The sequence below is a fragment of the Polistes dominula genome, unplaced genomic scaffold (assembly GCF_049000335.1).
Source record: "Polistes dominula isolate Pdom_NZ unplaced genomic scaffold, Pdom_raw_medaka contig_37, whole genome shotgun sequence".
NCBI classification, from domain to species: domain Eukaryota; kingdom Metazoa; phylum Arthropoda; class Insecta; order Hymenoptera; family Vespidae; genus Polistes; species Polistes dominula.
Genome location: NW_028301169.1, coordinates 5164532 through 5186258, shown reverse-complemented (window position 1 = coordinate 5186258; position 21727 = coordinate 5164532). Strand labels below are relative to the sequence as shown.

Below are 21727 nucleotides of genomic sequence, written 5' to 3'. Positions count from 1 at the left end.
ATACTTGAGATAAAAATGTCAAGATTAGAGATTTTTCATTTCCGTTCTACAATTTACTTTGCACATCATGTGATTTTACACTGATATGCCTGTATTTTGAGAGACGGACAAGGTCAAGAAGAGGCCCCCAACGATAAAAATTTTAACAAAATAAAAAAATTTGCAAAAAAACTCTCATTAGAATATTAAAAAATAGAAAAATAATTGAAAAATTCATATTTTTAATTCACATTAACTAAATTTATTAGAAAAAAGTAATTTTCTTCGACCTCTTATGAAAAGAAATTGGAAAACCTCAAGATTATTTTAGAATCTTTTGATATTCCAGAATGTCACGAAACCTCTTAATATGCCATTGTGTATATGTATTTTCAACAAGGTTTTTTAACATAAAACTCATTTGATTTCTTAGAAAAGCACTGTCATTTCATAAAACACTTATTTTTAAAAGAAAAAAATCATTTTAATTCGAAATAACATTAATTTGTTAAGTAGTCTTTTTATTATTCACAACAAATACTCATCTTTAAATACATATTATCATTTGATCATGCTCATGTTGTCGATTACGAAAACGACGTCTTTCAGTCCTCTACTGACTAATTGACTTAGCAACCAAATCTGTAGAGTTGATCATTCCTAATATAGATAACATTTCAAACGTATTTATATATTTAATTTGAAAGGTGAGCTTTTTCAGTTGTGATAGTATTTCAAGTGTGTCGCTTGGATAGCAATTTAAATATTATATTTTTCGTCAGGTATATCAATAAGTGGTATGTCTATATTCATCTATTTTTTAAATCTAACTTCATCTTACATCTGATCAGTATAATTATTATATTAGTTAATTACCTTTTTTACATTCTCCTTTACTTTTCTATACCACCTTCTCGCACTTATTTCAATACTACCAGAAAAGCTGTGGCTTTTTCTCTCAAGTACACAGCACAAGATTTTTGTCTTATTTCCTCAAACGTGTCACATATCCATATTGCTAACAGTGCCCACATTGTTTAAGTTTAGCAATAGAGTTGGGACAAACTAATTTAACGTAACAAGGCAATCATCTAATTATTCTTGAAGATTATATTATATCATTGTATACATTTGTTCTCTTTGTGTCATCTTTGAATACGATTAAATAAATAATTAAAACAGGTTAATCTATTAATTATTTTATTTAACAGACACAATGTTTTTTACGATCTTCTTGGGATTGGTTTCATTTTTATTTTTATTACACTGCTCTATTAAGTACCGAAGAGTAACAAAAATCCTTGAAGCACTTCCGGGACCAAAAGCATATCCAATTATAGGAAATTTGCTTCGTTATCAAATTAAAAGTGGTAAATGTTAACAAAAGTATAAAATTTATCTAAACGAAAAATATCTTTTATTGTAATTCCTTCTACATAATATAGTAATTTTAACTTACAAAAAACACATTATTCATTCTTTAGATAACCTTTTCGAATTAATTTATAAAACGGACAAGGAGTATTATCCAATTTACAAAATATGGACTTTTTTTACCACAACGGTAGTTTTACTTCATCCAGAAGATATCGAGGTAAATAATTATAAAATGTAAGAAATATAAAAATACTTCTTGTTCTCTCAAAATAATACTAAACCTATCACTATCAGTAAAATGATCGGTTTTAAATTGTAAAATAAAATAATAAATTTATTGTTTTTTCATTTTTTTTTTTTTTTAATTATCTTTACGATAAATAGTAATGAAAAATATTTTTTTTTTTACTACCTAAGAAATTTTATATTGATTTTTTCAATAAAAACAAATTTACAATTAAATGAATTTAGTATATAAATATCTTTTAACTAAAGGTACTTATGAGGAGTCCCAAACACATAACAAAAAGTGTCTTTTATAAATTCTTAAAACCATGGCTATCGACCGGATTGATAACAAGTACAGGTAAACAATTTTCGAAAAAGCAAAATGTGTTAAATATAATAAATTACATTTAAAATTAAATTTAACTCGACAGGAGGCAAGTGGCAACATCGAAGAAAAAATTTTGACTCCCGCTTTTCACTTTAATATTCTCAAACATTTCGTAGTCACCTTAAATGAAGAGGCACGTTATCTTGTGTCATCATTGAAAGAACAAGGAAACGGAAATCCAATCATTAAGAATCTAGAGGAACTACTGACCGAGCATACATTAAATGCGATATGTGGTAAATTAAAGAATATTTTTACACATATAATACTAATAAAAAATAAAATTATTTACAAAAAGATCATTTGCAGAAACGGCTATGGGTACCCCTTTGAATGGAAATGGCGAACTTGAGTCTAAATATCGCAAAACCGTTCATAGTATGCTCGGCATTGTCCCATACAGGTAATTATTTATGTTCTGGTTAAAGATAAATTTTATGAAAAAATTATGCTAAAAAGAATAAAAAAACATGCTATCATTTATTAGGAGTGTAAGACCTTGGTATTTTTTTGACACCATATTTGCATTATCACCGAAAGGACGATTACAAGAGAAACTATTAGAAACGTTGCATGGTTTTACGAATAAAGTATGTATAGTATATTCCTAACCTGCGTTCTAAAAAGAGTCATATCAATTTCAAAAATTATTATTATTATTTTAGATAATTGCAGAAAGAAAACGTTTTCACGAAGAAACTAATGGAAAATATTTAAAAAGTTTGGAAGAAATTGACGAGAATGTCGGTTTTTCCGATGAATACGATGAAAATTACAAAAGTATTTCAATTGCTTTAGAATGATAACTCATATTCGCAATAGGAATATTAATCGAATGTTTTTATCATAGATCCGGTATATAAGAAAAAACTGGCTATGTTAGATTTACTGATAGCAGCTTCTTGGAATGGAAATCAAATCGATGATGAAGGAATCAGAGAGGAAGTGGATACATTTATGTTTGCGGTAAAATGTAGTATTTTTATTTGTTTCTAATACTAACACTTTATCTACCGAGCATTTCCTGTTACTAGTCGTAAGTATCAGTCTAGTCGGACGTGAAATCGTCCCATTTATATTTGTTTTATAGTGTTCACTAACTTCATTGCGTCTATTTCAAAGCATTCTCTTAATTAATGAACGTCCGATCTGTTCTTAAATAAATTATTTTATATGTATATAGTAATAGTAGTATATTAATAGTAGTAAACAATAAAAATTTTTATTTCGTCTTTGAACTATCTAAAGTTTAAGTAAGTACTACTCAACGATAGTTTGCAAAATTTAGGTCAGGTGACACGAAGCTTAAAAATAACTTCGCACCGAATGACCAAAGGAGATTGATGACGGTATTTAGAGAGCTTTAGACGGTACTGAACTACTATTGAAAACGAGGGAGATAGGGGATGAGTTAAGCATTAATCACATAATAATTGAAAACCACCTATTCAAGCTTGACTTTGTCTATAAATGATGTCATTGAATTCCCCATGAATTAAGTGAAAAAAAAATTTAAACTATCAAATTTTGATTGCTTCTTCTTTTCATATTTGACAATAATTTAAGCCATCTTAAATCACCTGTTAATTGGTAACAAAGAGTAGATTGTATATGACAATGTAGTGAGGAATAAAATCAAAATATTACCAATCAGTTCGCCTACTACTTTTACGAAGTTCTATTTGCAATAAAAAAAGCTAATTTTTTGCATTTGATTAGATTGTTGTGGTCCTATCCATTAAGAGCTGTTGCAAACTGATAAAACTGTCATAGCAGACCTATATTGTGATTAAAAAACTCGACTCGATATAAAAATATGTGAACTTCGTTCAGCACTGTATAACTGAAAAAGTGTAGTCTTCCAATATGACAATACCAGACCTCACGTGACTTTAAAGACGGTAAAAAAACTCCAGGCTTTTAGCTATGAAAATTTTTCACATCACACGCCATACTCACCTGACCTGGCATCATCTAACTACCTCTTTTTCCTCTCATTGCAAAATTTTCAGGAAATTCATAAGGCATTGGTAGATTTCTTTGCTACAAAGGGTAGGATATTTTATATATATATGGCATAAATAACCTTATTGATAGATAGAAGAATGTCATAAACAGCAGTAGTAAATATTTCATTAATTAATTTCATTTATAAGCTTAATATAGGAATTTGAAATTTCCTTAAAAGAACGACAAAACTTTCTTACATAATAAATATATATTCTAATAAGAACAGTAAAAAAGACATGATAGGCTAGTAAAAAAAAACTTAAACCGATAAATCGGCTAGCGGTCGATACAGTGTTAAGATGGAATGAAAATAATTCACGAAAAAAATCCTTATAGGGTAACCACACTACTGCAATGGCATTGGTTTTTCTTTTGAGTATTATTGCTAAATACAAAGACGTTCAAGTAAGTTTGTAATTATAAAAATTGATGTCATTTTTATTAAGAAAGATGCAGTTTAAAAATCATTAGTTATGATTATCTATAATTGTTCTAATGAATATTTGCGTTATAGGAACGTATAAGAGAGGAAGTGAATAGTGTTATAAACAAAGAAAATTCTAAAATAACGATGTCGATGCTTGGAGAATTTTCATATTTAGAAAGATGTATAAAAGAATCTTTACGCTTATACCCAAGTGTCCACTTTGTATTTCGTTATTTACACGAGGACATGCAGTTAAGTATGTAATATATTTATCGTACATTCTCATATATGCATTTTTATTTTATCATTTTGATCAAATAACTCTAATTGCTTAATTTTCAGAAAAATATTTAATCCCAGCAGGTACAAACATTCGAGTTAACATCTTTCATTTACACCGAAATCCAGAATTTTGGCCCAATCCTGATGTTTTCGATCCTGATAGATTTTTACCAGAAAATATTAGCAAACGTAATGCTTTCTGTTTTATCCCATTTAGTGCAGGATTAAGAAACTGCATTGGTAAGAATACTATACATAAGAAGATTATACATAAATTCAAAAAAAGATTTATATTCCAATATTACCTTTTTTTCTAGGTCAAAAATATGCAATGTTTGAAATAAAACTAATGGTTGCCCACATATTACATAATTTTTATTTAGAACCAGTAGAGGAATTGGACAACATTAAATTGATAGGAAATATAAATTTGCGACCGGAGAAACCACTTCATATCAAATTTGTACCGATAAAATCATAACAACTTTTTACCTTCCATTTTCTATAAAATAAAATATATTAATTTCAATATTATATTAATCTAAGATTTATTACACCTAGGTTTAATATTAAAAAATATATACATATTTATACTAGTTGTTGCATAAATTATTCGTTAAACCTTTGTGGTCGATATCGCATTTCTTTCTAGTACATCCTATGTCGAGTGTGGTTCGACATCGCTTTGTTTTCTGACGCATAGTATATTAAGTTTCACCCGATTATCTTAATCTTAGTCTAAATAAGATAAGATAAGAGCTACATTTTTGCAAGTCTGAAATTTTCTAAAAATCTTGAATTTAATTTAAGGGCTTAGAGTTTTGAGTTTTTTCAAATCCATCGTGGCGTACAGTTCAAAATCATAGTACAAATAGTACAATTAGAAAGCGTTTTTAAATTCTACATTTCTAGGAAATAATTATTTTTTGTAAAGAATATAGCTAAACGACAGAGTCGACGTACAACAGTACGTGATAATGAATTTGAAAGTGATAATAGTGAATCTTTAAGCGACATAGAAGAACAATTTCAAAGAATTAAACGGTATCATACAATGATTAATTATGGGCTGTAAACAATAAAAAATAATTTTAAAAAATTTTACAATTTTATTCTGTTTTATATATCTATTAATTCATAAGTACGTTACGTTAGTTATTATTATTATTAATTGGCATTAGGAACTCGAGAGTTCATTACTACAAATACCAGATCCCGCCATTGTTCCCGTCCCTGAATGCGATCCTTCCATTCGCGGTCTTTGTATCCTATGTCTTTCAGATCCCTTCTAACATTATCCTCCTATCTACGTCTCGGTCTACCTAGTTAGTCCAGTCAAAATAGCCCTGAAATCGGGTTTTTGAGCTATACGGCTGAAAAAATATGGAAATCATCAGAAAAATGCGTACAAAACTGTGGGCAAAGTAGAAAAGTTCTCAACCACCGGGAAAGGGGTGAAAAAAATTAAAAACTACCCCAAAATACGATTTTTGGATTATATGTTAAAAATATCAAAAAAAGTTTCAAATAAAAGTTGTAGAGCATAAAATTTTAGGCCTATCTCTCTCAGACCACTTTTCCCCTAAAACGCACCCTTTCACCCCTACGACGGTTCAAAGTACTCAAAAAATGAAAATTCAATAAAAAATATAAAAATTGGACTTTTTAAAATTTTTTTTTTTTAATTATCTTTAAAAAAACTACAAAGAACAATCGTAGGGGAACAAAAAATTTTTTTTTCATCCCTTCTATTAAAAATCAAGGGGTGAAAACGGTTTTTGCTCGATATTTCGCTTAAAACAGGTTATTTAAAAAAATTTTCTTTTTCATAGGAATTTTTAATTTATTTTTTAAATTTTGGTGTTGAATTTATATTTATAAATATTTACCTGTAGGAAATATCCCAATTTAAAGACAGGTAATTACTCCCTTAGTCCTACGCCTTTGTAGAAAGAAACAGAAAATGAAGCTATCCTGCTCTTACTCATTGTGACGTAGTTCGCCATGGCACGCATGCGCAAACTCCTAACTTCCATGCGTGCAAGAGAGATAGACAACCTATTGTTAGCTTCGTCTAAATGTAAACAGTATAACGCGATGAAACCCTTTTTCTTAAATATATTCTCTTTTTCTTCTATATTCTCTATAGCTCGAGAGTCTCGCGCGCATCTGTGACACCATGATAGATTTTTGAAAATATCTCAAAAAGTAAGCGAGATAAAGCGATTTTGTATTAATTATGTTTTGTAGACAATTTTATTTGCTACAAAAAAGGTGCAGTACTAAAATATTTAATCTTCCTTACTTTTCGAGATATATTTAAAAAATTAAAAAACTATTCCCACCTTTTCTTACATTTTTGAAAATATCTCAAAAAGTAAGCGAGATAAAGCGATTTTGTATTAATTATGTTTTGTAGCATATTTTATTTGCTACAAAAAAGGTTAAGTACTAAAATATTTTATCTTCCTCACTTTTCGAGATATATTAAAAAAATATGATTACTCTCTTACCTGATACTTTTTATTAAGTTTCACCACTGACAAGGACAGCGCAAGGTCTTGCCCTCTCGGATTTTGTTCAAATTTTGCAGGATGATAGATTTTGCTTACCTTTTTACGAATATATAGTGTTATAGGAGCCACTACTCAATATTTTTTGAGATATTTGCTATTAAAAATGCTTATGATGCTATCTAGTGTTTAAATTTACTTCTGAAGTAAGCAATGGTATATAATAGGGTTAGGATAATGACAACGATTCGGCGATTCGTTCCAGTAGTGGGCCGAGTCTTTTAGGGTTCGAATCTTGGGAGGTAAATTTTTTTTTTTCTATTTTTATATGTAAAGATACATAATAGAGTTTAAATATGTTGAAAATGAAATGTCTTAAATGACTAGAAACCTTATAAGAGTTTTTTTTTTATTAGAATTTGTATATGTTCTCAATTCTCACTATTTTCAAAATAAATATCAATGATTTTGAAAAAATACTAAAATATCGAGACAAATTAATTTTTTTTCGGAATCAGAAGTATGTGTTCTTTGGCATCGATATGTTTATTGCAGGGTACATTCAGATTCTCACGTAGGTCTGAATCACTGTTTACTCTCTATTCTCACTTGGGAAATGCTTTTATTGTTTTGTAATAAATATTATTCTGTACATATGGGGCATTCCACGCCAAATCGGACGGTTTTAAAAATTTTTATTTTTGATTTCCGCCATTTTTTGGTATCTTTTAGTACCAACTGAAAAACCCTTCCTCCTAAATTGTGGCATTTTTTGATCTGCCGTTCCAAAGATATCGAATTTTCAAAAAGCAGCTCTTTCTGTGGTTTTTAGCCCGTACCTTTTTTAAAACTCATCCAAATGAAAATTACCATTCTACATAAAAGTTTTGTTTTTCAATGTACTTTTCGAAAAAAAATTCAAAAAAATTATTTAAAGTGTCTTAATACGTAATTTTCGATTTTTAAACTTTTAATGGCATTTTTTAAAGTGAGTGCATATTTAGATTTTCTTCATAATTTTTAAAGCAAACCTACTAATTTTACGTTTTAGGCCGGTCTGGCCGTGGGCCTTCAATAACTACTATCTTTTTTCGAGTATTAAAAATTAAAAAAAATTTTTTTATTACATTTTAATAAATTTTATCATTTATTTCTCTCTATTAATGTATTTTAAAACACTTTGCATATTTTTTTTATTATAACAAGCGTAGGAAAGTCTTAATTACTGATTAAGATTAATAATTAACAAAAATAAGAAAAGTCTTGATATATTTTCGTGATTTTTTGAGAAATTTTAGCAGTCTAATCATTGATATTTATTTTAAAAATAGTGAGAATTGAGAACATATACAAATGCTAATAAAAAAAAAAACTCTTATAAAGTTTCTAGTCATTTAAGACATTTCATTTTCAACTTATTTAAACTCTATTATGTATCTTTACATATAAAAAAAGAAACAAAAAAATTTACCTCCCAAGATTCGAACCCTAAAAGACTCGGCCACTATTGGAACGAATCGCCGAATCGTTGTCATTATCCTAACCCTATTATATACCATTGCTTACTTCAGAAGTAAATTTAAACACTAGATAGCATCATAAGCATCTTTAATTGCAAATATCTTAAAAATTATTGAGTAGTGGCTCCTATAACCATATATATTCGTAAAAAGGTAAGCAAAATCTATCATCCGGCAAAATTTGAACAAAATCCGAAAGGGCAAGACCTTGCGCTGTTCTTGTCAGTGGTGAAACTTAATAAAAAGTATCAGGTAAGAGAGTAATCATATTTTTTTAAATATATCTCGAAAAGTAAGGGAGATAAAATATTTTAGTACTGGACCTTTTTTGTAGCAAATAAAATTGTCTACAAAACATAATAATTAAAAAATCGCTTTATATCGCTTACTTTTTGAGATATTTTCAAAAATGTAAAAAAAGGTGGGAATAGTTTTTTAATTTTTTTAATATATCTCGAAAAGTAAGGGAGATAAAATATTTTAGTACTGCACCTTTTTTGTAGCAAATAAAATTGTCTACAAAACATAATAAATAAAAAATCGCTTTATCTCGCTTACTTTTTGAGATATTTTCAAAAATGTAAAAAAAGGTGGGAATAGTTTTTTAATTTTTTTAATATATCTCGAAAAGTAAGGGAGATAAAATATTTTAGTACTGGACCTTTTTTGTAGCAAATAAAATTGTCTACAAAACATAATTAATACAAAATCGCTTTATCTCGCTTACTTTTTGAGATATTTTCAAAAATGTAAAAAAAGGTGGGAATAGTTTTTTAATTTTTTTAATATATCTCGAAAAGTGAGGAAGATAAAATATTTTAGTACTGAACCTTTTTTGTAGCAAATAAAATTGTCTACAAAACATAATTAATACAAAATCGCTTTATCTCGCTTACTTTTTGAGATATTTTCAAAAATCTATCATGGTGTCACAGATGCGCGCGAGACTCTCGAGCTATAGAGAATATAGAAGAAAAAGAGAATATATTTAAGAAAAAGGGTTTCATCGCGTTATACTGTTTACATTTAGACGAAGCTAACAATAGGTTGTCTATCTCTCTTGCACGCATGGAAGTTAGGAGTTTGCGCATGCGTGCCATGGCGAACTACGTCACAATGAGTAAGAGCAGGATAGCTTCATTTTCTGTTTCTTTCTACAAAGGCGTAGGACTAAGGGAGTAATTACCTGTCTTTAAATTGGGATATTTCCTACAGGTAAATATTTATAAATATAAATTCAACACCAAAATTTAAAAAATAAATTAAAAATTCCTATGAAAAAGAAAATTTTTTTAAATAACCTGTTTTAAGCGAAATATCGAGCAAAAACCGTTTTCACCCCTTGATTTTTAATAGAAGGGATGAAAAAAAAAATTTTTTGTTCCCCTACGATTGTTCTTTGTAGTTTTTTTAAAGATAATTAAAAAAAAAAAAATTTTAAAAAGTCCAATTTTTATATTTTTTATTGAATTTTCATTTTTTGAGTACTTTGAACCGTCGTAGGGGTGAAAGGGTGCGTTTTAGGGGAAAAGTGGTCTGAGAGAGATAGGCCTAAAATTTTATGCTCTACAACTTTTATTTGAAACTTTTTTTGATATTTTTAACATATAATCCAAAAATCGTATTTTGGGGTAGTTTTTAATTTTTTTCACCCCTTTCCCGGTGGTTGAGAACTTTTCTACTTTGCCCACAGTTTTGTACGCATTTTTCTGATAATTTCCATATTTTTTCTGCCGTATAGCTCAAAAACCCGATTTCAGGGCTATTTTGACTGGATTATAGTATCGAAATAATATGAGTCCATGCTTCGTAGTATGCAGAAGCACACAAACACACACATATGCAAAGCTTAGTAGCCAAGAGTGGGAACTACGAAGCAAAGCCGAGAATAGGAAAAACTGTATAGCTATATTCTGTCTCATTCTCTCGCAGGCTCAATCCTATATGTTTGTATCTCTTTCTCTTTTACTTAGTATTAAGATTACATCGCCTATTTCCTTTCTCCACTACATCCCGGTTTCGTTTTCCTACTTTATTCATAGAGATAATACAGATAGAGGAGACAAACCATAGGCAGCTGTGTAAGTGGAAATACCTCTGCATAAACTATAGCAAAGGTTGATGTTGTCTCTCTCTAACTCATGCGGTACCGGTGCATGTGCATTAGACTTGTCGTGCCACCTCTACTAGCAGATTAATGCGCATGCACCGCTCAGCGCAAGTTAGAGGAGACAACGTCGATCTCTCATGTTTTATCTCTTTTTTTTCGCTGACGGGTTTTATGCTGGCTTGTCTCCTCTATCTGTATTATCTCTATGACTTCATCGCCCGGTTTCGTTTTCCCACTACATCGCCCGGTTTCATTTTCCAACTATATCGCCGGTTTTATTTCCCCACTACATCACCGCTTTCATTTTTTCAAATCACACCCATTCTAAAAAAGTTTTCACTTTAAAAAATAATCGAAAAGAGAAATGTTACTGACATTGTATTCAAATTTTTTACATTTCTTTGGTTTGTCTCAATATACGAGTCTAAGATTATTTCATCCTCCCTCTGTGCTTTAAACAACAAACTGAAAATTATATTCTACATTGACAAAAATCTCTGGTATTACTAAAAAGTGGCAATTTTTACAATGTTCTACCTGATTCGGCATTGCTTATGTGTTGCCCAAAAATTCTTAACAATTCCCGCATTCTAAACAATACACGAACTCTCTACATCGGCTGTAGAATATTTAATTTAATATATATTTCTAAAGTAATTCATTATTTTTATTTTTGCCTATTGAGTTATAGGGGATATTAAAAATACTCTTTTTCTCACACCTGGATCGAAAGTTCGTTTTTGCTCCTTGTTTTCAGGGAGCAAAGTGCCACATTCCCGCCCGCTTGAATCTGTTTCAGGGAGAAAAGTGCCACATTCCCTCCCGCTTGAAGTAGTAACAAATTAGTGCGCATGTTTCAATTTTTTAGCGCATGCGTACTAGTTTCTTAACCTTAAAATGTTTCAATTACTGCGCATACTTATATATATTATATATTATGATATATAATTAATGATTTTAATGATAACATGTGTTGTCTCATAAATTTTATATTTTCTTTACTTTTAAAAGTTCTAAAGATATTTGTTTAGTTAAATATTACAAACATAAATAGGTTACTACGTATAAATTTAATTATTTTCTTGATTATGAGAGTTGTATTTGTTATTATTTATTATAATCTGTTTAACCTCACAATTCTTGAAAGTGACAAAAGGTGTATTAAAGGTCAAAGAATCAATCATTTCGTTCTCGATTTGAATTTCATTTAAATGCTTTTTTTGGACTCACACAGACTTACACACACAACCTTTTCGATTTTCAACACTCCCCACAATAATAATAATTTATAAACTCCCTATTTAATTAATTAAATTTTATTTAAAAAAATATTTTTTAAACTTATACAATAATTTATATTTTTAATAGAATCTAATTTTATATTTTATTTTATTTTTATATTTAAATTTTTTTAAAGTGGGGGCTCCGCCCCCTCAACCCCCGCCGGGGCTGTGCCCCCGGACCCCCCTGATTTTTTTTTCTGGGGCTTCGCCACCAGGCTCCCACTCAGGGGTTTCACCCCTGGACCCCTTGCTTGTTGTTAAATTTGCATAATCTTCGCAAAATGTATTAATTGACAACAAATAAAATAGTATATTACATACCTAGGACAGTATAGTAAGAAAGCGGCAACTTCGTTTTACACAGCGGGAAGAGAGGAAGACGGAAAGCGGCAACTTCGTTTCTTACAGGTGCAGCGGGAGAAAAGTAGGGACTTTTCGCCCGGGAAGAAAATTAATATATTATTATTTAATTACAAGCGAACTTTCGATACCGGTGTGAGAAAAAAATGTATACTTTTCTCCCTAGGTGAGTAATATACTATTCTTATAACACAATTTTCCTTTTATTTTATATGATAAGGTGGAAGCACGTGTTTACTCAATCAGAAGCAGTGAAGCCAGATCGAGGAACATTTCTACCCCTTCTCTCAAGTCCAGCACGCTTCGCACACAACAAAATTTACGTGTCGGTGTGTCGGAAAACCGAAAGAAGCCGAGGGAAGCCGAGGTAGCTGCGCGACAGAGGAAAAATAATACCCCCACCACGCGCCGCGGAAAAATACATTGACACAAACACATTTGAACAATGTGTAAAACAATGGTTTGTATAATAAACGCAGAATAAAGAATACTGCATAGAATTCAACATTGCCCACACATACCTAATATGACTTTAGAAATCAAATTGTATAACTCTGATATATGTTTCGTCTTATAAATGTTTCTGAGTAGTGCAAATGTGTGGTATATTAATGTAATTTACTTATCTTCTTTCTGGACGCTACACCTTATATAATTAAATGCAAATCGTATAAATAAATATGAAAATGTTACTGACATCATGTTTATTTACCGTCACAAGATAATTATTTACAAATACATTATAACGCTTATCGGTAATTATCTACGATAATTTTATTCATTTATCACTCCGACGATCCAACGATCAGAATATGTTACCTATTTTATCGTTGTAATATAAAATTTTTTATTGAGAAGACACAGTGCGTATTGAATAAAGTAAGTGTTTTTTAATAATTTTTTTCTATTTAATTATTATCTTTTTTTTATATTAAACAAATAAGGAATTTCATTCATTGTTTCAATTCAATTATAGTATTTATATTCCTTATAAATTACATTACTGTAATAAACTTCGATGTGAGAATTATATCTCATATATCTTATATAATCTTATATATATACATATATATTAACCAAAATTTTGACTCTATCCTACTCATCATTTAAATATTTCATAATTTTTATTAATTCATAATTTATTAATCTTTAAAAAATAATTAAAGCCGATTAAAAAATAATAATCTTCAATTAATGGAAATAATTAGGTTATTTTTACATCATTCGAAAAATTTTATGTAGTCAGGTTTGATTTCACACATTATCAGCTCGAGATAAAAAAGTTAAGATAAAATAATTGTCATTTCCGTTCCTCATTTTATACTGATGAGCTATTTTACAAAGAGGCGGATAAAATTGAGTAGACGCCCCAAACAACAAAAATTATGGAATTCTCAAACTACAGTTAGAAAAAATGTTTCAAAAAACTCTCATTACGATATTAACAAAATAGAGAAATTGAAAAATTCATATCACAACACATTAACTGAATTTTTTAGAAAAACGTAATTTTCTACGGCCTATTATAAAAGGAAATTTGAAAACCTCGAGATCGTGTCAAGGCTCTTTAATATTCCAAAGTGATACACAACCGCTTAATACGCTACTGTGCATTTTTAACAAGTTTAGCATTGATAATATAGAACTTATTTGATAATATCACTGGAATCACTGATAATTTAAAAAATCACTGATATTTTATAAAATACTTTTTCTTATTAAAAACAATCATTTAATAATTTTATAATGATTAAATAATGTTGCCTTGTTAGATAATTTTTTAATTATTGACATTAAATACTTATTCATAAATACAGTCTACTGACTATGCTCTTGTTGCATATTACGAAAACGACATCTCTCAGTTCTTTAGCGACTGACTTAACAGACAGATCTATAGAGTCATTCATAAACGTTGTGTATTTAATGTGAAAAGTCATTTTTTACAATTGTGATAGCATTTTAAACGTATTACTTGAATTGCAATTTCAATATCTTATTTTCATCCATTAAATCAATAAATGATATATGATATGTATATCTAATCTTATTGAACATCTGTTCAGTGAGATAATTATATTCTTTGATTGGGTTGTACCATTGTACTTATTCATTTTTCGTGCGTCATCTTTGAACACGATTACATAAATAATTATAGAAGTTTGATTTATTAATATTTCTTATTTAACAGACGTAATGTTTTTCACTATCTTCTTGGGACTAGTTTCATTTTTATTTTTATTACACTGCTCTATAAAATACCGAAGAGTAACAAGAATTCTTGAAGCACTTCCGGGACCAAAAGCATATCCAATCATAGGAAATTTGCTTCAACTTCAAACAAAACCTGGTAAATTTTAACAAAAGTAAATATTTTGTCTAGAAAATATATTTGTTCTATTATAATTCCACCTATACGACGTAATATAATTCTCATTTACCATTGATATTTTTGCCATACTTTAGATAAACTTTTCGAAGTATTATGTAAAACGGACGCGGAATATTATCCAATCTATAAATTATGGACCTTTTTTATCTCAACGGTAGTTTTACTTCATCCGGAAGACATCGAGGTAAAATTGTTTTCCAAGTTATAAATTAAAATTTTACATTTACTTTTATAACTCTTTTAGCCATCTAACTTAACGATTGATAGTAATTAAAATTATTCCTTCTTTATGATCTAATATAATTTGTAATAATTTTTTAAGTCAATACTAACTATACTATTATCGGAAACCAATTGTCGAAAATATAACAATCATTCAAAATTAATAATTTACAAACTTACATTAAATTGTCATTAAGTTTAGTCATAATTGTTAAAAAAACCATATTTTATAAAAAAAGAATGTGGATATATATTTATACAAATATATTTTAACTAAAGGTGCTTATGAAGAGTCACAAGCACATAACAAAAAGTATCGCTTACAAATTAATAAGGCCATGGCTATCGACCGGATTGGTAACAAGTACAGGTAAACAATTTTTTAAAATCTTGATTTTATAAATATATAATATTATATTTCAAGTTAAATTTAACTCGACAGGAGCAAAATGGCAGCATCGAAGAAAAATTTTAACTCCCGCTTTTCACTTTACTATCCTCAAACACTTTATAGTCACTTTAAATGATGAGGCGCGGTACCTTGTATCATCAGTGAAAGAACAAGGAAAGGGAACTCCAATTATTAAGAATCTAGAGGAACTACTGACCGAGCATACGTTAAATGCGATATGTGGTAAATTAAAGAATATTTCTTTACGTTATAATAATCATAAAAAATATAATTATTAACAAAAAGAATATTTACAGAAACTGCTATGGGCACATCTTTACAGGGGAATGGCGAACTTGAGTTTAAATATCGCAAAGCCGTTCATGCTATGCTCGGTATTGTTCCATTCAGGTAATTATTTATGATTTAGTTAAAGATAAATTTTATGAAGAAACTATGCTAAAAAGAATAAAAAAACATGCTATCATTTATTAGGAGTGTAAGACCTTGGTATTTATTGGACCCCATATTTGCATTATCACCAAAAGGACGATTACAAGAGGAACTATTACAAACGTTGCACGGTTTTACGAATAAAGTATGTATAGTATATTCCTAACCTGCGTTCTAAAAAAGTCATATCAATTTCAAAAATTATTATTGTTATTTTAGATAATTGCAGAAAGAAAAAGTTTTCACGAAGAAACTAATGGAAAATATTTAAAAAATTTGGAAGAAATTGAAGAAAATATCGACGGATACGGCAAAAATTACAAAAGTATTTTAATTGCTTTAGAATGATAATTCATATTCGCAATAGAAATATAAATCGAATGTTTTTATCATAGATCCGATGCACAAGAAAAAACTTGCCATGTTAGATTTACTAATAGCAGCTTCTTGGAATGGAAATCAAATCGATGATGAAGGAATCAGAGAGGAAGTGGATACATTTATGTTTGCAGTAAGCTTCAGTATATTTATTTTTTTCTAATATTAAGATGAAATGAAAATAATTTAGAAAAAAAATCTCCGTAGGGTCACGACACTACTGCAACGGCATTGGTCTTTCTTCTGAGTCTTATAGCTAAACATAAAGACGTTCAGGTGACGTTTTTAGCATAACAATGGATACAATATTTAATAACAACTATGGATGTAAATTATAATTTGTTATAATTATATAGAATTCTTTTAATGACAATTTATGTTATAGGAACGTATAAGAGAAGAAGTGAATAGTATTATGAACCAAGAAAATTATCAAATGACGATGTCAGAGCTTCAAGGATTTTCATATTTAGAGAGATGTATAAAAGAATCTCTTCGTTTATACCCAAGTGTTCATTTCGTGTCTCGTTATTTAACTGAGGATATGCAGTTAAGTATGTAACATAATCATCGTACATTCTAATATATGCATTCATATTTTATCATTTTGATGAAATAATCCTAATTATAACATTTTCAGACAAATTTTTAATCCCAGCTGGTACGAATGTTCGAGTTAACATCTTTCATTTACACCGAAATCCAGAATTTTGGCCCAATCCTGATGTTTTCGATCCTGATAGATTTTTACCAGAAAATATTAGCAAACGTAATGCGTACTGTTATATTCCATTTAGCGCAGGATTAAGAAACTGCATTGGTAAGAATACTATACATAAGAAGATTATACATAAATTCAAAAAAGATTTATATTCCAATATTACCTTTTTTTCTAGGTCAAAAATATGCAATGTTTGAAATAAAACTAATGGTTGCCCACATATTACATAATTTTTATTTAGAACCAGTAGAGGAATTGGACAACATTAAATTGATAGGAAATATTATTTTGCGACCAGCAACACCACTTCGTGTCAAATTTATTCCAATTTAATCAGAAAAAATTAAATTTCTGTTTTTTCTATATAACATAAAATATATTATATAAGACTATATAAGATAGAATATATAAGATAATATATATTAATTCTAATATATATATAAGATATACTATACTATATAAGATAAAATATATTAATTTTAATATTATTTTAATTTAACAATTAGTTAGTCGTTGAGTAAAGTGTTAAAATTGTAATTACTTGTGAGATATAAGATTATAATTAAAATTATGACCAGAAATTTTCAATAATAATAAGGTCTGAAAGTTTACAAAGCATACAAAGCATATACAGTGGGTGTAGAAACACCAGTGAAACATGGTGAAGGTTCTGTAATTGTTTGGGACTGCATGAGTGCAGCTGGTATTGGCATGACCATGATAATCTTCATTTTGCAAAAAATTACTTACAGTACTACCGGATATATCAATATTTGAATTATTTTTAAGATGTTCGACTATTTTATAGTACTTATCCTTGGATTCTGTTTTCATTCTTGTGATAATTCGTCCAGTGTACTGATTAATTTTTCGTAGACGTTCATTTCTTGAGTTATTTTGCAGTTCTTTCTTAATCTATACCTATCAATGATACTTCCTATAGTAGATCGAGTTCTGTTTTCTAATTCGCGATACAGATATCCCTCCAACAACACGGTTTCTCCTAACACAGTTTCGCAATAACACGATTCATAATTGCGGGAACCCTCCTACAACATGGCATTCTATAAAACTGTTTTCTTTCAAAAAACCTTTGTACAACACTGTACTTCTAAAGCCGCGGCGAGGCTTGCCATCTTAACGATACAGTGTTGCTGAAAGTATTTCTTTTTATTTCCAAAGCCTGAAAACAAAAGTGTTTCACGCTATTGTGAACTGGAAATATCAACGTTAAATGCGTGTTGGAAGAAGATATGGCCCTCTTCAGTTGAAATAGAAAACGTGCGTGAATCGACACAAAATGAAATTGGTGACATATTAGAACTTGCTAAATCAATCGGAGGCGAAGGTTTTGTAGATATGGCTATTGAGGACGTTCAAGGTTTATTAGTGGAAGAAAAAGTTGACGAAGCAGATTTGATGGAAATGATATCCGAAACTGAAAATTAAATCGATCCTGAGGACACTAGCACTGATGAAGATTGTGCAATTAATAATTTAATATTACAAAAATTAAAAGAAATCCTAAGCTTAACTGAAAATCTCGAGTCATTTGTGTTGAATGCAGACCCTTCCGCAGAAAGAAGCCTAAAATTCAAAAGAGAGCATCAAAACTGTCTAGCTCCATACTGAAAAATTTACAATGACCTGGTAAGAAACAACAAGCAAAGTAAAATTACAGATTTTTTAAAGAGGGAAGAAGATGCAAGAAGCTTAAGTGAAGAAAAACGTTCTGAAAATGAAGACGATATCATTCCCCGAAAAAACGTTCTCGGTTGATTAAACTGAGCAGTGATGATGAAGAAATTTATTAAATTAAAGTTGCATTAAATTAAAATAATATTTTTTGTTTTATATTGTTCATAAATTTATATTTTTAATAAAAATTAAGTTGGTCATTAAAAAACACGGCATTTTCTAGGAACCTATCTACCGTGTTGTTGGAGGGAGACCTGTATTTGTAATGAACTTTTACATTGATTATGTAAATTAACCTATTTTTTAAGATCCGTTCTAATTTTGTCCTCCCATCTGCAGCTCGGTCTACCTAGTGGTCTTTTCCCGTTCGGTATATCGACCAAAGTTCCAGTATTAGGCACATTCTGAAAGCTTATTTGCAGCCCAAATTCTTTTGTTTTAACTATTAGTTATGTCGCATTATTAACTAATATCTTTTTATTGACCTCTAGCAAAGCAATATCGTCCGCGTATATAAGAAGTTGTGTTGCCCCTTTCAACTGCAGACCACCTTTACTTTTTTGCAGTTCTTTGACAGCAAATTGCAGCACTAAATTGAACATAAGAAGTGACAATGCGTCCTCCTGTTTTAACCCGTTATGAATACTAAAAGCTTCCGACATTTGATTACATATTCTCACTTTAACCTTCGTTTCCTTTAAACAAACTTGAACCAGGTTAACACTTTTGTGTGATACGATATTAAAAAATGATATGATATTCCAATGAGAAATGAAAATGGAAATAGAAATAGATTTTATTTATTTATAATTTTACAGTGGTAAAATAAGGATGCAAGAAATACAATAAATACAAGCTTTTTTTTATAGATTATGACTGCCATTTAGCAGAAAAAAGAAATATATAATAAGTATACAAAAATTATTTGAGAACAATCCTTACATCGCATATTAAAATTAATTTTATCTTGATACAAAGTGTATAAACTAAAAATTAAATTTAAATAATTCTTGTTTGCTCCGTATAGAATCTATAAAATTATAAAAATTATTAAAGAACATTATAAAGTAATTAGTTTCTTTATAGTCTAAGAGCTGGCTACATAAAAATGCTTTTATCTGGTTAAAGATTCATTTCTATTGAAAAAGGTACCTTTGGTATAGCTGAACATAAATCTGCAAGTCTGCCATCGCAAAACTGAGGCCTAAAGCGGGGGGTACGATTGAAGACGTGAAATTTAGGTGTGAAAAAAATCATAAGGTACACGGATTTTAATTATGGAAAAAGCTTGTATTTATATTAAGGAATCGCGAAAAAATATTAGCAGACAGTTTGCTCGGGGTTAAAGTGCCGCCAGAGCGCGCTAAAGGGGTGTAAAAATTAATTTAAAAAAAATCACAAGGTTCATGAACAAAAACTGTTTTATTTTATTATTTAAACATTAAGAAAACAATTTACTAAATGGCAGACAAAAATTTGGGGGCTAAAGCCTTGGCAGACGGCTTGAAAAAGCGCGCTATAATAGCTTACATAACATAAAAACTTTCTAAAACATTTCTTGAAAAGTATTAAACCTTTCAAAAAAGTTTCTAAAAAATCTTTCTACAAGGTGAAAATGTCCAGGTTAAGAGACTTGCAAAAGATTACTCTATCAGTAAAATATTTTCGAAAATATTTTATTTTCATCTTGTGAAAAAATCTTTCTACAAGGTGAAAATGTCCAGGTTAGGAGACTTGCAAAAGATAACTCTATCAGTAAAATATTTTCGAAAATATTTTATTTTCACCTTGTAGAAAGATTTTTTAGAAACTTTTTTGAAAGGTTTAATACTTTTCAAGAAATGTTTTAGAAAGTTTTTATGTTATGTAAGCTATTATAGCGCGCTTTTTCAAGCCGTCTGCCAAGGCTTTAGCCCCCAAATTTTTGTCTGCCATTTAGTAAATTGTTTTCTTAATGTTTAAATAATAAAATAAAACAGTTTTTGTTCATGAACCTTGTGATTTTTTTTAAATTAATTTTTACACCCCTTTAGCGCGCTCTGGCGGCACTTCAACCCCGAGCAAACTGTCTGCCAATATTTTTTCGCGATTCCTTAATATAAATACAAGCTTTTTCCATAATTAAAATCCGTGTACCTTATGATTTTTTTCACACCTAAATTTCACGTCTTCAATCGTACCCCCCCGCTTTAGGCCTCAGTTTTGCGATGGCAGACTTGCAGATTTATGTTCAGCTATACCAAAGGTACCTTTTTCAATAGAAATGAATCTTTAACCAGATAAAAGCGTTTTTATGTAGTTATTATGTACTCTCCGTCTATTAGATGATAACGATAAAGGAGATACCAAAGAAAGAAATGAAAATATGATATTAATTAGGATAACCGACGGTTAATAATCAAAAGAATCTACTATTACCACTAATCGAAATTTAATAAATCTGCTATTACCAACGGTTAGTACTATAAAAAATAAATCTACATCAAAGGATGCAGAATTACATAGAAACTTAGAAGTCCCGTTTTTTATCAAACCAAATTTATCTAAGTTACAACCGGGACCACCAGTGAGCCATTGTAGGTAGAATACTGTATTCTTTGATAGTATTGTACCGTCATCGTTGTAGCGGTACGACCGATGGTCGCGCCATCTAAGTTACTAGAAGGCTAGGGAACCACGCTAGCAAGTGTGGTCACCAGACGAGTACAGTCTGTGCGTAGCCGTTGAGAAGTGTACAACAAAGAAAAGCAAGTCGCATCCTAACAATAAAGATCATAAAACAAATTCAGTCTAATATTATCTTTACTATAGAGAAACCCTCTACAGTAAATTGGTGCCGAAACCCGGGAACGTCCGCGTAAAAAAATAAAAAAATAATACAACAACTAAAATAGAAAAAATAATAAGTGGGAGAACAATGGCGCAACCAACCAGCGAAGCCAACGTGGCCCGTGCCGATACCGACACAAAGGAAGTCAACGCCAGTGAGTTTAGA

General features: G+C 29.6%; 3 protein-coding genes across 5 annotated transcripts in view; 2 read left to right on the top strand and 1 right to left on the bottom strand.

Moving 5' to 3' along the window:
• Positions 1 to 13350, bottom strand: part of LOC107073637 (uncharacterized) — a 48034-nt gene extending 34684 nt beyond the window's left edge. For all 3 annotated transcript variants that reach the window (XR_016178820.1, XR_016178819.1, XM_089179213.1), the window contains exon 1: positions 12439 to 13350. The gene's annotated coding sequence lies outside the window, so the exon portion shown is untranslated. The remainder of the gene's footprint in view (positions 1 to 12438) is intronic.
• LOC107066951 (cytochrome P450 4C1) lies at positions 1184 to 6001 on the top strand (the record flags this gene model as incomplete). The annotated part of the gene is given in 13 exon segments (XM_089179076.1): positions 1184 to 1346; positions 1464 to 1573; positions 1852 to 1942; positions 2016 to 2038; positions 2040 to 2208; positions 2282 to 2375; positions 2460 to 2562; positions 2638 to 2752; positions 2823 to 2938; positions 4319 to 4387; positions 4497 to 4665; positions 4752 to 4931; positions 5009 to 6001. Coding segments are annotated over 13 exon segments (1566 nt in total), but the record flags the coding sequence as incomplete, so codon positions are not given.
• Positions 13351 to 14338: 988 nt separating the features above from the next.
• Positions 14339 to 17929, top strand: LOC107066950 (cytochrome P450 4C1). Its single transcript, XM_015322025.2, has 12 exons — positions 14339 to 14827; positions 14944 to 15053; positions 15371 to 15461; positions 15534 to 15725; positions 15800 to 15893; positions 15978 to 16080; positions 16155 to 16260; positions 16331 to 16446; positions 16521 to 16589; positions 16699 to 16867; positions 16954 to 17133; positions 17210 to 17929. Exons 1-12 carry the CDS (start codon positions 14674 to 14676, stop codon positions 17365 to 17367), a joined length of 1542 nt encoding a protein of 513 aa, XP_015177511.1. The 5' UTR covers positions 14339 to 14673; the 3' UTR covers positions 17368 to 17929.
• Positions 17930 to 21727: the final 3798 nt, after the last annotated feature.